Source organism: Lissotriton vulgaris, chromosome 10 (genome assembly GCF_964263255.1).
Source record: "Lissotriton vulgaris chromosome 10, aLisVul1.2, whole genome shotgun sequence".
In the NCBI taxonomy this organism is placed as follows: Eukaryota; Metazoa; Chordata; class Amphibia; order Caudata; family Salamandridae; genus Lissotriton; species Lissotriton vulgaris.
Window position 1 is genome coordinate 173691504 of NC_141698.1, and position 16143 is coordinate 173707646.

The following is a 16143-nucleotide window of genomic DNA, read 5'->3' on the forward strand; positions in this document are numbered from 1 at the left end:
CCAGTTGCATGTGTTGTAGGGGAACACTAAACATTAAATGACTTCATTTCAATGCAGAATTTTTTGCCACACAATTAGTCCCTGCTTCAACCTTTTTCACTGGTTGCAGCTTTTTCAGTAGGAAATTAATGATATGCATCAGAGTAAATCCCACAATGTGCAAAGTAAGGTAAACTGGTGGGTTGCAGTGAAAAGTTTTCATTATGTTATGTTGCAGTGCACAGTATTTCTTCTACCATCTATGGCAGCGAGTTATGATACTCAAAGTCATCTTTACAGTTTTGAATTTTGGAAATACTAGTGCATTTATTACTACTGTGTACACAATTATCCTGCAATAGTTCAGCTCTGGCAGATAGTCATATTCAAGATAGAATTGCTTTACACACTAACACATAAAGCTCAAAGGCCAGACACAGTGTTCAACTTCCGCTGGCATGACCGTGCCAGCAGGGTTTAGCCACTCATGATGGGTTGGATTCAGGGAACTTTTGGATGTGGTATATGATGAAAAAAACAAATTCACTGAAAAGAACCAAAGGTTAAAGTAAAGCTATAGTTAGTTTTGGTTTTACCAACCTTAAAGCAGATTACGAAAAACCTCAGAAATCAATGAAAAAACACGATTAAAGTAAGGTAATACAACAAAAACCTAAAAGATGTTAAAATTTGCCAGTTATGGTTGGGTAAACCAACCTCAACTCATGCCCCCATTGTATACTATTTTTGACCTCACAAATGACATCACTCATATATGTTAAGCAACAACATTTTTCATCTATGTTAAGATGTTCAAACCTAAATAAACAGATATTATCTATATATAGTTTTATTATAACATGATTTATGAGCACAAAACATACTACTTATAACAAAATCGGACAGGAAAAAAAGTTGCCACAATTATGTAAAGAAGAAATACCTTGAAATAATTTGGTTTCTGGAATAAATGCTGCCACTGCAGAAGGTCCAGGATTATTATAAATTGAATGAAACGTCCACAAAATACTACTGACAATGTGACAGGGTTCAGCTTTATTTTTAATTCAAATCTTCATGTTCCATTGATTATGCAAATGGTCCATAATCGACTGCATGTCAATGCAATATCAGACTACGTTTCTGATTGTAAAAATATTAGGGTTTTATTTTAAAGAAACAGCACAGTCTTCTAACCAAAATGCATCTGACGAGGATGCTGAGGAGGGAGAAGAGAGAGGGAGTGTGTAATCCCCCACTGCCAAATACTGTGAAGAACAGTGACTCCTGTAACTAGGGACAATTCTGAGGCAGTATGGTGAATGGGTATGATGGCTGGCAACGTAAAATCTGGAAGCCTGTACATTAAATGGTGCACCCGTTTCAAATGATCTATGAATCATAACATCACATCCAATGTCCAGACCGACAGTAAGGACTTTGATATTTTTTCTCAATGAATGCCAGAACTTGGATATTGGGGGCAACTCTGTACAGGAATCGTACCAAAAGGATTTTGTAGCCATAACACATCTAAAATTTGTATCAAAATCATCGCATACATTATCTCCGCCTTCTTCTTCACTGTCTGACAAATCATATTCCAATTTGATACAGCTGCAATTAAGAAAAGTAAAACACAGTCTTATTTAAGCTTCTTCATTGAAATGTTTTTATGCTCATAAAGAAATAAACAATACCTGGACATTTACATTCATATTTCACTTTGCATAGCTGCTACAGTAACACATTTTACAAATTTGTCAATACCTTTTCCAGGAAGCCATGAGGAAAAGGAAACCTTCATTAATACAAAGCCATGGATACTGTGCACCAATGTAGTCATTATCCATGCACATGCCCACCTCCAGTCAATCAAGCCTGATAAAGTTCTTTATTGTCATAGGCAAAAAAAGCATGGCTATACCTTACTTTTCAGGACAAGTAATATTATTTCTAGAGTTAGCGCAGGTGAGTCTTTTATACTTCTACATCATCTCCTGAAACACTATTTTCAAATAGAAATATATTTTAAAACACAGCTTCAATCTCCTAAAGTGCAGCACAATGTAGCAGCACAATGTATTGACGGTTTATTTTGAGGGACAGTCAACAATCTTAATAAATCTTCTAGCCATTCTGGTTATCAAGACGGAGAGTGGGTTGTGTATAAGTAACCAATGATGGGCAACCTGGATTTAAAGTAAGGGAAAGTTACTTTCTTCTAATCCTAGTTTTCCTTTAAGGGATTTCTTTTTATTGAAGCTATGAAAAGTGTATAGTTGCCCAAAGTGCAGGATCTCAGACAACTTTTAGAAGGTATACAACCTTTACAACGAAACTTTTATAACGCACTACCATTACAACGCGGTCATTACAACGCAAACCATTACAACGCATTGCGCTGGGGGGCGCTCTAGGATAGGGAGTAAGTTTAATTTACTATTCAACACCTTCCCTAGTGTCCACGGGGACTGGAGTTGGAATAGTAAATTAAACTATTCACTATCCAGCACCCCTAAGCGCTATGCGTTGTAACGGTTTGCGTGGTAAAAACCGCGTTGTAAAGGTATGCGTGGTAAAAGTATGCGTTGTAACGTCATACATCCCTTTTAGAAATGTATTCATATATAACAACTTTACTTTGGAAAAGACAGTTTCAAAAGCAAAACAGTTTTGGTATCCTATTTGCAGGATATATTAGTCAGTTTTTGTTTATTTTTTCACTTAAATACACCAACTTATACTAAAAAAAATGTCTGGTCTGAAAATAAGCACAAACCATTTTAAAAGAAAACAAACTAAAACAAGAAATAATGCAGCTATATAGGCTGCAGACTGCAGAGGTTGTAAACGGACACTGGCCCTTTAGGGTAGCGTTCCACATTACTATCACATAAGGCCTGCAGTGGCAGCTGTAGAAAAGTGGGTTTCTGTTGCAGGAACCCCCTCCCCCTCTCCCCCCCCCCACTGTTTGCCAGATTTCCGATTTACTTAGACTGAATTGGCCCTGGGTCCCTGTCAATCAGGTTTCCAAGGCCTGTGTTCTTTCCCAAAACTGTACATTTGTTTCCACAGCTGGCTTACATCTGGCCCACATGTAAGTCCCTTGTACAAGGTACCACAGGTTCCAAGGGTTTTGTGAGCAGAGAGGGTCTCTAAGGGCTGCAGCATGTATTGTACCACCCCCAGAGACCCCTCACCTAACAAATAAACTCTGCCATTGCAGACTGTGTGTTGTTTTGGTGCTGACAAAACCTAAATGTTGGCATGGCACACATCCCTGTGTGCCAATCCTGCCTGCCTCCCACTGCCTGTGGCAAAGGTAACTCACCCATCTAGCAGGCCTCACACCCCTAAGGCTGGGTGCACTATACCACAGGTGAGGATAGCTACATGGCAATATGTCCCTACAGTGTCTAAGTTCATTCCTAGAAATTGTAAGTGAAGTGAAGCCATAATGAGTGCATGATTTGAGAATTTGTCTTTACAAATTCCACAGCTCCATGAAGGCTTTCCTGAATGCTAAGAAGTTTGGTATCAAACTTCTCAGCACAATAAACCCATATTCATCCCACTATTAGATGATGTATTCCAGAATGCACTAAGAGGGTATCTTAGAGATGCCTCCTGAAAAACGTCCTACCCACTAGTGTGCAGCTGACTGGTCTGCACCAGCCTGCCACACACTGACCCCCTAATATGGAAGCCCTTGTGCCCCAGTGAGTCAGGGACAAAAGCTGCTTGGGGTAACGATGCTTCACACCTACCGCCAAGCAGGAATGGCATTCAGGGCGGTGAGCCTCAAGGCTTCCTGCCCTATGATCTTCTAGCCAGAGGCTCTCCAGCTAGCGGAGATACCCGCCCCCCTGATCAAGCCAGATTTTGGGAGGCAAGGCCGACAGGAAAATTAGTAGTCAGGAGAGGTGTGTTCTCTCTCTGCCAGGACTACCCCTAAGGTGCCCTGGTTGAGGTGACCCCCTCCTTAGGAAATCCTCCATCTTGAATAGAAGGATTCCAACCAATCAGATTAGGTGATGCCTTCTACCCAAAGGAAAGGAACATACAAAGGGTGTAGTCACCCTAAAGGGCAAGTAGCCCATTTGCTACCAGCTGCCTGTACCTGTAATACCCTTAAATCAGTATTTAGAGTCACCCCTGAACCTTGATCCTACGAAGAAAAACGACAAAGAAGAAGCTGTGAAACAATAGCATGAAGACGACGACTGACTTGGCCCCAGCTCTACTGGCCTGTCTCCAGCTTGAAGAGCTGTAAAGAAGAGAACGCCTGTCCTGTGGTCAGCAACTTCCAAGAACCCCAGGAAGACTGGCACTCTTCAACAAAGGGGTTCTGTGCTCACTGCGCCACTGGAGTCAAGCTATCCTGGCTGATGAAGGCTGATAGCCAGAAACCGGCCCTAGGATGCTCGATACTGGTCCAGGGAAGACATGGCTAAGCAGTTTGGGCTGGACTGTTCCCATGTCGCACAGGGTCAAGACTGATTTGCATATGGCCATATCTGAACTGGGGTGGCTTGGATAGCACAATAACTATGGATTAAACCCAGATCTGTGACTGGGGGTGAATGTTTTGCCATTGTGCAACATTTCGTCCATCATCTTGCGTGTTTTACTCTTCAACAAAGACCAGATCTCCCAAGTACAGCGGCCCTGTCCAGAAAACTCCAACTCCAAGGACTCCAGATCCAGGCGGAAACACAACCTCTGTCCACTCAGCACCCAATGCCCACGGCCCGAGTCTGAGTGGCCTACCTGTCCAGTGACATATCCCCATCGATCCAGACCTTGACACCTTCTGTGGCTGACCCCACAAATTCGTCTGCAGCCTCAACACAAAGGGTCCCCCTGACCGCGAACAGCTCCCGTAACAAAAATCCGACACCCAAAGACACTCCTGCAAATGCAGCCCCTGACCTTGGGGAGCCCAGGAGATGGTGCCCAGGCCTTGCCCTGCATCCCAAAGTACCTGTACAGCCAGTGGTCACCTTCATCCAGCCTCCTGGCCCAAGCCTGCAGCCTCTTTGTGCAACCGACATCCTCCATTCATTTATATTGGACACCCAACACTGATTTGCACCCTGCACCCAGCTGCCCCAGTGCAACTGGTGGTGTAGCTTTGGTGTAGCCTTGTGCCCCCCCTCCCCCTACCCCAGTGCTCACCTTAACCACAGGACCTGTGCCCTGATACCACAGGTACCTACCTGCACCCAGCACCTCTTGTGGGAGCCCCTAGGCTCCATTGACTACCATTGGACCCAGTGACTGCCCGCCTCAGTGCCGCTGGTGGTGCAGTACCTATTATAAACTAAACCTTGCCCAGTGTTGGTCTAAACCCCTGAAGACGGGAAGAGTAAGTTGTATACTTACCTGTTAATGCATAATGCACATAACTGTTTTCCTTCCATAGGATTGCACTGCATTTCTCCTATTGCATTTAAAACTGTATATCTTTTACAACTGCTAGGTACTACTGTTTCTGATTGACAATACAAAAGTATTTTTCTTTACTGTAAAACATTTTTACTGCCTTGAAAAACAATTCTTACTGCATTCTGAAAGTATTGCTATTCTTGAAACTATTACTACCAGCAACTGAGTTCCTCTTGGTTCTAAAACAAAATAACAAAATAGCAACGTTTTATACAAAACAATTGGTCTTGGATTTAGTATTGGAGTATTTGAGTATGTGTCCAACAAATGCCTAACACAGCCCTCTAATAAGCCTAACTGCTCAACCACACTACCAAAAATAGAGCATTTAGTATTATCTACGGTAAGCTTCTGTAAGCCTCTGGGGAGCCACTGGGCCTAGTGCACACTATACCTTACCTTGGTATAGTATATACAGAGCCAGCTTCCTACAGCAGATACCTCAGGTAATTTTTACGAAGCCTCAAGATCCTTGTAGAAAAAATCTTTCAGATATTTTCACCAGGGAGGAATGAAGGTTGCTTATGAATTCAATAAATATTTTCTTCTGGCAGAGTACTAGAATTCCAAGTAAGTAACTTTCTCTTCTCCACAAGGGAAATTCATCGAGAGTCAAAGGCAATGACTAGAGTAACAAGCCTATTCAATAAAAAGGCTGTGGAAAAACAAAATACAGACAGCCCGCTAGTTAAAGTGGGTCTGCAAGGACGTCTGAATCTGACAATTTTGGTTAAAGTTATGAATAGATCTCTCAGTGCCTTCCTTGAGGACTTTTCTGGGACGTCTTTTCTGCTGCTCGGGGATTTGTTTGCTTTTCAATAGCTGTTGGGATAAGACTGCCCCAAGCACAGCATATAGGCATGTCTTGTATTCTCTTAGTGGCCTGACAGTATGTGAAATAGGGGGAAACAGCCTTTACTCCAAAGTTTTCACTTCGAATGATATTTACCACACATTCTTTTACTACGAAAAGACTGTTACATCGCAAGACTTAAGAACACAAGCCTTTATTACTCAACTATCAGTAGGTGGCAATGTTACACCTTGTGTGGCAAGTTTTTAAGGGTTAGAATTGGTGTGGGCTAAGGTTCCTGTGTTTTAGGGCTCTGGGCATGTGTTTGTTTCGTCCATATAGGACTTGGCTTAGTTTGGGTGTGTTTTGGTGAGTTTTTAGGTGAATTTGGCCTGTAATAATATCCTACAATTTCCTAATATTTTAATATTCTTTTTTGGTTTGCAAATTATGTAAAATGCGGTCTCATTTTAATCTCAGGTTCTCCAGCGAACACCATATTTAGAAAAAATATAATAAGCCAACAGGGTTTTTTTTTATTACACATGCAGTTTAAATAAACTCCAGGCACAGATTTTTCTTGACTTTTCCTTCTTCTGTGTAACTTCAATAGTCCTTTTTCAATTTCAATAAAAAATCGAGGACGTAGGGGCTAGAACGTCTCCTTTTACAGAGAGTAGAGCACTTGGAAGATGGACGGATGATCAGAACAGAGAATGCTACATACAGGTAAATTAGTTTACTTTACATTCTATAACGAGAAAGGGTATGCATGGTGAAAGTGTGCATGCGTGTTGTTTGTGTGGTAAGTGTGCTTTTAGTGTTAATGGATGTACATGCAGGGTTGAATGTGCGTGGTAAAGACGTGCACGGTAAAATCACGGCTGGTAATGTCGAACAACCTGAAATAGGTATCTTGACTTTTTATGGTCCAGCAGATAAGCTAATCTAGAATGCTTGTTGTGGTCTAAACCTGTCCATGGAAACGTCAAGATCCAGAAATAGTTCTGTGACCTGGAGGGGTGCAACAACCATGCCCTCTTCTGTCGACATGGGACAGCTGTCCATGTCCTGAGCAGTTTACTTGAAGCAGTTGTGGGAGCCTACTGATTTTTGTGAATAATCTTGACCATCCTTTTTGCCTGTCTCTGAAAGGAGTAAAGCCTACCATCTGCACTCTGGTAAAAGTTCTGCAACATTGTGGCACTCAGACCCTTGCACTGATGCTCAGTATGTGTGTTAGTGTGTGTGTGTACATAGTGTATGTGTCGTACAGATGACAGTGAAACTTTATGCAATGTGAGTGTTAGCTGGCAGCAGGGGGATCTGCTTCATATGGTTCATGTATTAACCTGCCACAAGATGAACAATGGATACATCTTCCCAAGAGAGTGAAAATGTATTGCTTGCATTCCTGTGGTTCGAGGTTTGAGAACAGCCCTTGAAGTTAAGGAGGAAGGTGACTGGGTACCCTTAGAAATTCTATAAAAACTGTTTAGCAAGGGAATGCTAAGTAGATGTTCCTGAGCACTACCATTTAGTGGATAGCAGAGGAGAGGAGGTGGGTTAGCAAATTTTGTTTTTACAGTTTCCAGGCAGGCCTGCCCTGATTGCTACTTCCAAAAGAAATAAGACAAAGGATAAAGACATTGAGGTACAGGGACTTCACAGTTCATTGTGCCCATGTTTGGGATACTACTGTTTGGAACCAGCATCATCACTACCCCCTGTGTGAGCCATCATCTTTGCACAAAAGCTGTGCTTGCACTACAGCCAAAAAAGAGATCCACCCCAAACCTGTTCCTGGCCCGTTGCACGGTGGACAAATATCCTGTCTCGAATATTTGTATTCAAGTTGGATCCAAACCACTCCAGTTTGAGCCAGTTCCATGCTCTTCATGATCAAGGATGGGCATGATTCAGAGAGTACTTGAAGAGCTGATGTAGAACGAGGGCTGGTGGCTGCATGATATCTCATCTCCCAGAATTGAGGGGACATCACCTAAAGTCTATGCAACTTTCTGAAGTAGCTGTGGGCCTGTGTAGCACCTAGAAGCTGTCCTGCCTGCTCGGAGAGGGAAGGAGACTAAATGACCCTGCAGGAGCAAAGAATGTCCAGGAGGATGACCCAGCAATCTTCCGAGTGTGTAGAACACCCAGAAGGTAAGCATCACAAGACTGACCTGCAGTAGCGGCCCGTGGTGGGAGTGCTGCCTGGCTCTGACGTGGGGCAGGGTGGGGGGTAGTAAACTACCAATTAGAGGTAAGGAAACATATAAATAAATAAAACGAATTTTGTTGCGCGCGCTGCATTGCATTGGCCTGCAGAGAGTATCCATGTCAGACTATCTACATCTGGGAGATGGAGATTTTTCACCTGTATGTCTCTAGATATCAGTCAGTCAAGAAAGCTTTATTTTGGCTGTACGACCATAAAAGCACAGACAATATTACAAATACATTTGGTACAGAAGAGAAAAAAAAATGAAAAGTAGCACCTGTTATTCTAAAATACCATCATAAAACCAAGAGTGCAAATGCAAATTGTACAGAAGTTTATGTCACATGGTCTGTACTGCCAGGAATAAAACAGGATCTTTTCCCCCACTGCTTGTTTGTAATACATCATTGTTTGGTGGTCTTTACAAATCATCAATCGACTACTAAGCAGGGTAGAAGAATCTTAGAATGAAATTCAACACTCTAAGTTCCAGAAGGTTGATCCAAATAGATTATTCAGACCGTCAGAGAAGCATCTGTTAAACTAGTCTGAGATGGAAAATCCTGCTAGTATCGAACACCTCGCAAAAGATTCTTCATATGGCACCACAAAGAGAAGGACTGCATAGCTGCTGTTGTTTAGGGTTGTCTGTCTTCGCAGAGGAGCTTGGCATGGCCAAATCTTGTTCCCTGCTGGTGCAAGAAGTGGGCGATGTATGATGTCCACAAAGATATCTAGTATGGGGCAATATGGTTAAAAATACACTATAAATAACCATCGAGTCCCTAATTAAGTACAATAAATCCAAATCGTGAGACATAATGAAAGTGGTTAACACCTACAATGGAGCCCGGTGCAGGGTAGCCCATGACTCCTAAGTGCTATAAGTTGGTACTACATGGAATATGACATTCATAAATATATGGCGTAAGATGCTACACAAAGTGCTGTGCATTTCCATAAAGACACTAAGCAGGTGAAGTAGGCACTAGCTAGGGGATTTCATGAGGAAAAAGGAAGTACTATACACAAAGAATGGAGCTTGACATAGACAAAGCCCATGGCCTATGGCTCGAATAGTCAATACTACATTGAGTATGATATGTGTTAGACCTGACAGTTTTTCTTCCCAACGTTTTACCTTTCACCTTGACTTTTCGGACCTCGTTTTTGCTGGTATTAGGACTCTGCACACTTTACCACTAATAACCAGTGCTAAAGTGCTGGTGCTCTCTTTCCTAAACATGGTAATTTTGGTTCATCACCAATTGGCATATTTAATTTACTTATAAGTCCCCAGTAAAGTGGTAATAACCTACCAAGGACCTGTAAATTAAATGCAATTAGTGGGCCTGCAGCATTGATTGTGCCACCCACTTTAGTAGCACTTTAACCATGTCTCAGGTCTGCAATTGCAGAGCCTGTGGGGCTTATTTGCAAGAAGATTGCACTGCTGGTGCATCACTTCTTTTAATGCACTGGCAGCGCAATGGGCTTGCCTATATTTACAAGGCCATGTAAAGGCATGGCCTTGTAAATATGGGCCCCCATCAACGCATTTGTAGGAAGTAGGATCTGCTTCTATGGTTACCTCCACTTTTTGCTTGACCTAATGCTGCTTATGACTAGACTGACTGGGATCCTGCTAATCAGGACCCCAGTCTCTCTGCTTTCTCCCCTAAATTATTATGATAAGTACTTGGGTACATCCCAGATTGGATACAGATAAACCTTATCAGTCCCTAGTATATGGTAATAATTTACCCAGGGCACGGGTACCCCAGAGGTCCTCCATAGGCTGAAGCATGTATTATGTCACCTATGGGAGACCATTCAAACTATCTCTACAGGCCTGCAATTGCAGCTTGTGTTAGCTGGTGCTAGCACCACTTATGAAAGATAAAGGTTTTCCTATTTCTAAGGTCACTGCACTTAAAACCTAGAAGTCACCCCTAGAGCAGGCGTTTTCAATCCTGAAGGCAGGGTGCTTGGTTCTAAGTGTGAGGGTGCCAGTGCATGAGCAGGACACCCCAACAGCCTTTTGAGTCCATTCTCCAGGATTGTAAGTGAGACAGCCATATCACATATAGAGGGGAACCGCGTCATTACGCGATGACCATCTCGAAACCGGCGTGTTTGGTATCAAACATGTTGGAACCACACCTCCACACCGTAAATGGTGTGGCAGGTATGATTCCAAGCACTGTAAAGGCACTATGTTAGGCCCTCAGTGCTCCGAGTACCAGTCTTCCAGACCCAGACAGCACAACATGGCTGCTGCCGACCAGAGACACGATTCTGTTCTCCTGCTTCTAAGCCAATCTCAAGCACTGGAAGGCAGAATAGGCATCCTGTCACAGGGAGGTGCAACCAACTCCCAGACAGGGTTAAGTGTATTGGGACAGGGTGGGAGCGCTTGCCAGTGCCACATAGTATGCACACAGGGCACATTGGGTGCCCTCAATGCAGAGTCCAACTTAACCAAGTTCAGGAAACCGTTGGCTCCAGCTCTGGCACAAAACTGGACAAAGGACAGGGGAGTAATCTCCCCCTTGTCCAGCCCCTCCTTCGGGAGGGACCCTTGTATCGTCCCAAGCCCTTCCTTAGGGTACTTAAGGGCTTAAATGTGGCTGGGTCCCTTGATTTATTGTGGGACATGATGCAATTCAGACACCGCTTCAACTTCAACCGTCTGGGCACCCTGGACTTTGCTCTGGGAATCAAGGCTGCAACCAGGAAGACTAATGCTGCTCCTGATCTCTTTGCCCTGCTCGTCTGCTGCAATGTCCTTGCCTGTGCCACATACAGGAACCCATCCGGGGCCTGTGAACTTCCAAGATACCTGAAGGAATCTCCCTTGAAGTGAAGGAGTCACTTCCCTGCATCTGCAAGCACCTAAAGTAAGCTGACCGGTCTGCTCATCCCAGGTTCCTACGGACTCCGTAAGGCTCAGCAACACAGATGGGGGTTCTCAACATCCCTCAAAGCCTGCCCTGCCTTATCACCAAGTTTGAGGCCAGTATCCCTCATTGGAGCCGCTGGAGGGAAACACATGTGCATCGAATCGACTTGCAGTTGCAAAGGCTTGTTGGCTTCCTTCCACAGAGATCTTCGGGCTCCAAGTAACCCCCACCTCAAGCATCTCCATGACCAGAATATTAGACCACACCGCTTTGCTTGCACCGTGGGCTTGCTTCTTTGGTTGCTGCTCGAGGTCCTCTTGCGACTCCAGTGCCTCCGGCCTGTGGGTCCTGTCAAGTGTCACATTTGAATTATTATGGGCTCCCCTGAATGCTCGGGGCCTGCCCTGACTCCCCTGCTTGTGGTGAGTCTCCTTGACCTGGCTGGTTCCGACATTGCACCTTCTTCTACTCCTTTGTTGGTTGCAGTTGCCAAGGCTTGTTTGGGCTCCTGCTGCAGTTTCAAGGTCGCCGTCAGCTCTCCTGCAAAACCCGACATTTATTTTATTTATTTATTTGTAAAGTTTTATATAGCGTGAACATGACCCACAAGGGTATCAGAGCGGTTTACAGTATACTGTATAAAACATAAAAGGATGCGGTAGTATGCAAGCATTTGATATTTGTCATTAGGTACAAAAGAGGTATGTAGTATATGGGTAACATAGTAGACCCGTATCCAGCAGGACATTGCACTATATACAGTTATTAACATTAGGTGGTTGTGATAATAAACCTACATATAATAATCTCCTTCAATCCACCGGAGGTAGGCAATAATATGCGGATCGTATATGTGATTCAGTGTTAGCGTAGAATTAAGTCTTAGGACATGAATTTCTTCATTAGTAGTATTTTTACTACTTTTTTTAATGCGGTAAAGGAAGAGAGTCCACTTACCCCTGGGGGTAAGGAGTTCCAGATCATTGGTGCCATCCGTGAGAAGGCTCTGCAACCGGTTCTCTTCTTGTGGAAAGATTGCGGTTTCAGAAGTAAAGTACTCGCACTTCGTAGTTGTCTGCAGCCTCCTGACCTTTCTAGCTTTAGAGTTAAGTAACTGGGTGTATTGTTATGTAGTGCTTTATGGGTCATGCAGGCACCTTTAGGTGTATTCTTGCTTCGTAGGGCAGGCAATTCCGAGCTTTCAGGGTCGGAGAGATGTGGCTATTTCTTTTTGTTCCTGATACCAGTCTTTCCGCATCATTAAGTGATGCCCTCAGCGGAGCCAGCTTGTATTTGGGGAGACCGCAAAGAGTGGTACTTCCATAGTCTAATCTTCGTAGCACTAGGGCTTGCACTGCCATTCTTAGGTTGGCCTGAGGGAGGAAGGGTTTGAGTTTCCTTAGCATACTCAACTTGTGATTAACTCCCTTAGTGGCATTAGTGATGTGTGTCTGCATATTCAGGTGTTTATCTATGGTGATTCCTATCAATGGGCATTTGTATTCCGCGCCTTCTGGTCACTCCAGCGTGGCATAGACTCTGCCCCTCTGCTTGCAGGTTCCTCACATCTTGAATCCACCTTTGGGTTCCACCGAACACTTTCACCTTCTCCAGCAGCAGCATCTTTCTGAAGTATCCCATTGAGCTGGCCGACGGTTTCTGACAGCACTTCACTCCTATGCACCCGGCTTCCCTGGTGCAGGTATCCTGGTTCCACAGGGGGGTGGCTCTCCAAACTCTTGTTTTCTTCAGGGTCCACTGGGAAGGGTTCTCTTTCTTTAAAATTGCAACCACAAGTTACACATTGATTTGCACGAAGAACACTGTCATGTTCCTACACTGCACACGGCCTCCGTGGGGCTCCTCGATACTCACCTTGGGTGGTTCCCTGGGTCCCCAGCACTTCTACGTCCTCTGACTATTGTCTTGACTCGAGTCGTGGTTTACATAACACTATTTTAGTATATGGTTTGGTCTCCCCCTGGGGACTACTGTGTATTCTGTGCTATTTACCTGTTTATATTGAAATTAGTGTGTGCATTGTGTATATCTCCGGCTTGGAGATATATTTATGTGTTAGTGAGTGTCTTATAATAAATACTTATTTTTATAAATACATTGTGTGGTTCTTTTTCACCTAATCTATACCTATAAGCAGCCTCGGATTGGTAACGCGGGCACTCGGGCAAAGCCCGAGGGGCCGGTGTCTGAGTTCCTGCCGTGGGCTGCTTTTTTGAGCAGTCTGGGGCCGATTTGGGCGGTGTCTCTATTTTCTGAATACAGCCAGCGGCCCAGTGGCCTTTTTGCAGGCAGATGGGCCCTCATTACCACCCCCCCTTGCCACCAACACCGCCGGTCCCCCACTATCCCCCCCGTTTAGCAACAGGCAGAGGTATCACTCCCTTTGTCTCTCGGGCCGGCCCATTAATGTCTGCATACACTGAGCGGAGCAGGGGGCCTCAGTAGAAGTGGCCTCACTTGTTTTCAGGTGTGTTTCACCAGTGTGAACTAATGCGTGCATTTTTTTAAAGCCCCCCCGCCTTCTTTTCAATGCACTTACGCTGAAGCAGTGATTTGAGGAAAGGCATTATGCAAATGGGGGCCAATTTTTTTGTGTGTGCCCGGGCCGATTTTCAATCCCAATCCAACCCTGCCTATAAGATTGTGTTCTGGTAAAACAGGCTGCTTTACACTCTTTCTGGACTAAGCCTGAAGGCTCCTCTCCACAGCTACCACTTACAGAGCTTTCTAGGATTGTCTAAGACAAGTAAAATCATCACAAGGGTTGTCTGAATTATGCAGGGTGCCGACTTACATAAGTGTGAACATTATACTAAGCCAGCTTAGGGCTGCATTAAAAAAACTGCTTTATTTAAGAGCAGTCCCAGACATGGAGGTCTGCTGACCCAACAGGCCACCATCCCTGGGAGTGCCCGCCATTCACAATGGGGTCGCAAATTGTGACAGCTCCATTAATATTCATGCAATTTGCGACCCCATTGGGAATCGCTAACCGTGTCTCAGACACTGTTGTGCATTGTAAATTGTGACTCGCAAATTGCGACTCACAATTTGGCGCAATTTGCGAGTCGCAATTTCTAATGGTCGTACATCTGACCCTATATCTCCTATAGGATAAAATTTGAATTACATTATTACATTTTATAAGTGTAATTTCCAAATGGGAACATATAACTGATTCAAGTTTGGTGTTTCTTAATCTTAATTTAAAATACTAACTTATGGTGAAGTTCGTTTTTAAATTACAATTCTGAAAACACCACTTTTAGATAATTGGCATTTTCTTGCTTTAGCTACTTGGTGCCTTGTAGACTGTCTCTGAACACATGACTGGGTGTAGTTGGCAGTTTAGCTTTGTGTATTGCTCCTAGATAGCCACACACAATGGGAGCTTAGGTGTGTCTCAATGGGCCATCTTGGTCCGGATGGGAGGGAGGAGCTGGTCATAGTCTTACTTACACGAAAATAGGCTGTGTCCTGTACACACACAAAGGCTGCATACCCCCTGTAGTGAGTCTGGAGAAAGGGCAGGAAGAGAGGAGCTATTTACACTACAAAGGCATGTCTTTGGAGTCTCCCCCACTTCAAAGGCATCACTGGGTATAAGTACTGGACCTCAGACACCACCACTTCTGTACACCTCTAGACCTGTTGATACTCTGCAAGGAAGAAGGACCGCTGTGCTGCTGAAGGACTGTCACTCTGTTGGACGCCTGCTTTGCTGTGCTGATCTGCTGCCCTCTTGCCTGGGTGAGAAGGTCTGGACCTGCATCTCTTGACTCCAGAACCCACAGTGACTCCAAGGATTAGTTGGCTGGCCTTCTGGTCTGAAGTCTCAGGACATAACAGGCTTCTAACCCCTGCACCTGGACTCTGATATCTGTGAGTCTACCCTGCCAAGCTGTGCCACCCCACCCCTGGACCCTTGGAAGTGGGCCTAAGTGCTTCTCAGCTGAAGCAAAGCATCTTCTCTGATGAGCGACGCTTCTCTGAGCAGAACTGATGCATCTCTTTCAATGAGCTGCGCATCCGCCAGCAGAACGGATACATTGCCACTACTGCGTTGATGGGATCCGTTGCAAAAGACTCGCATTGTCGATGCCTCCTGCATCTTGGGACTGATGCATCGCCTTAGGAACTGCCACTGTGTGGCGTCTTTCCCACACAAGTCCCTGCATCCCTCAAGGGGAGTCTCAACAATGAAGAAGAAACCCTGCATCCCAACTTCACCGTTCATTGAAACCGGCGCATAAGGAGTAGTTTCTGTCCTGTAACTCCAGTTCTGTAGTAGGGGTATCTCTGTTATAGTCATAATCTAGTGAATAGTCCCGCTCATGTGCGTGGACCCCGGCAATCAAAAATAATCTCTTAAGTTGTCAAGAAATGCAGAACTGCAAGACACTTAAGAGAGAATTAAAGACAAATAATGCAGCCTATATCCACAGGCTACACTGTCCAGTACTTCCACTAGAAATTCCACCAAAAAAAACACACACACACAACACAGCCTGCCCAGTTTCTTAGAGAAACTTGCCTCTACCAGCAAAAGCCACTGGAATGATAGAGAGGAAGGCATGGACAGACAAGCCCCATAGGCTGCCATTATGTGGCTTACAATAGGATACTGTGCCTTTAAGAGAACTTTCCAGAACTTTCTCCCAGTATCCCAGAATGCATAGCAGGTCCCTCTTACTTTCAGTTCTTTTTGAAGGCGTAGCACGCCAGACCTGTAGCATTCCTTACACGAATAATTATCTCCACCGGGGAGGAGGGCG

General features: G+C 44.4%; 1 protein-coding gene across 1 annotated transcript in view; it reads right to left on the bottom strand.

Moving 5' to 3' along the window:
- Window positions 1-1145: 1145 nt before the first annotated feature.
- The window catches only part of PDZD9 (PDZ domain containing 9), a gene marked incomplete at its 5' end in the record, with an annotated part of 200795 nt that continues 185797 nt past the window's right edge, over window positions 1146-16143 (bottom strand). Inside the window, one exon of the mRNA XM_086939739.1 lies at window positions 1146-1596. Within this exon, the coding sequence (XP_086795865.1) occupies window positions 1146-1596 (451 nt within the window). The remainder of the gene's footprint in view (window positions 1597-16143) is intronic.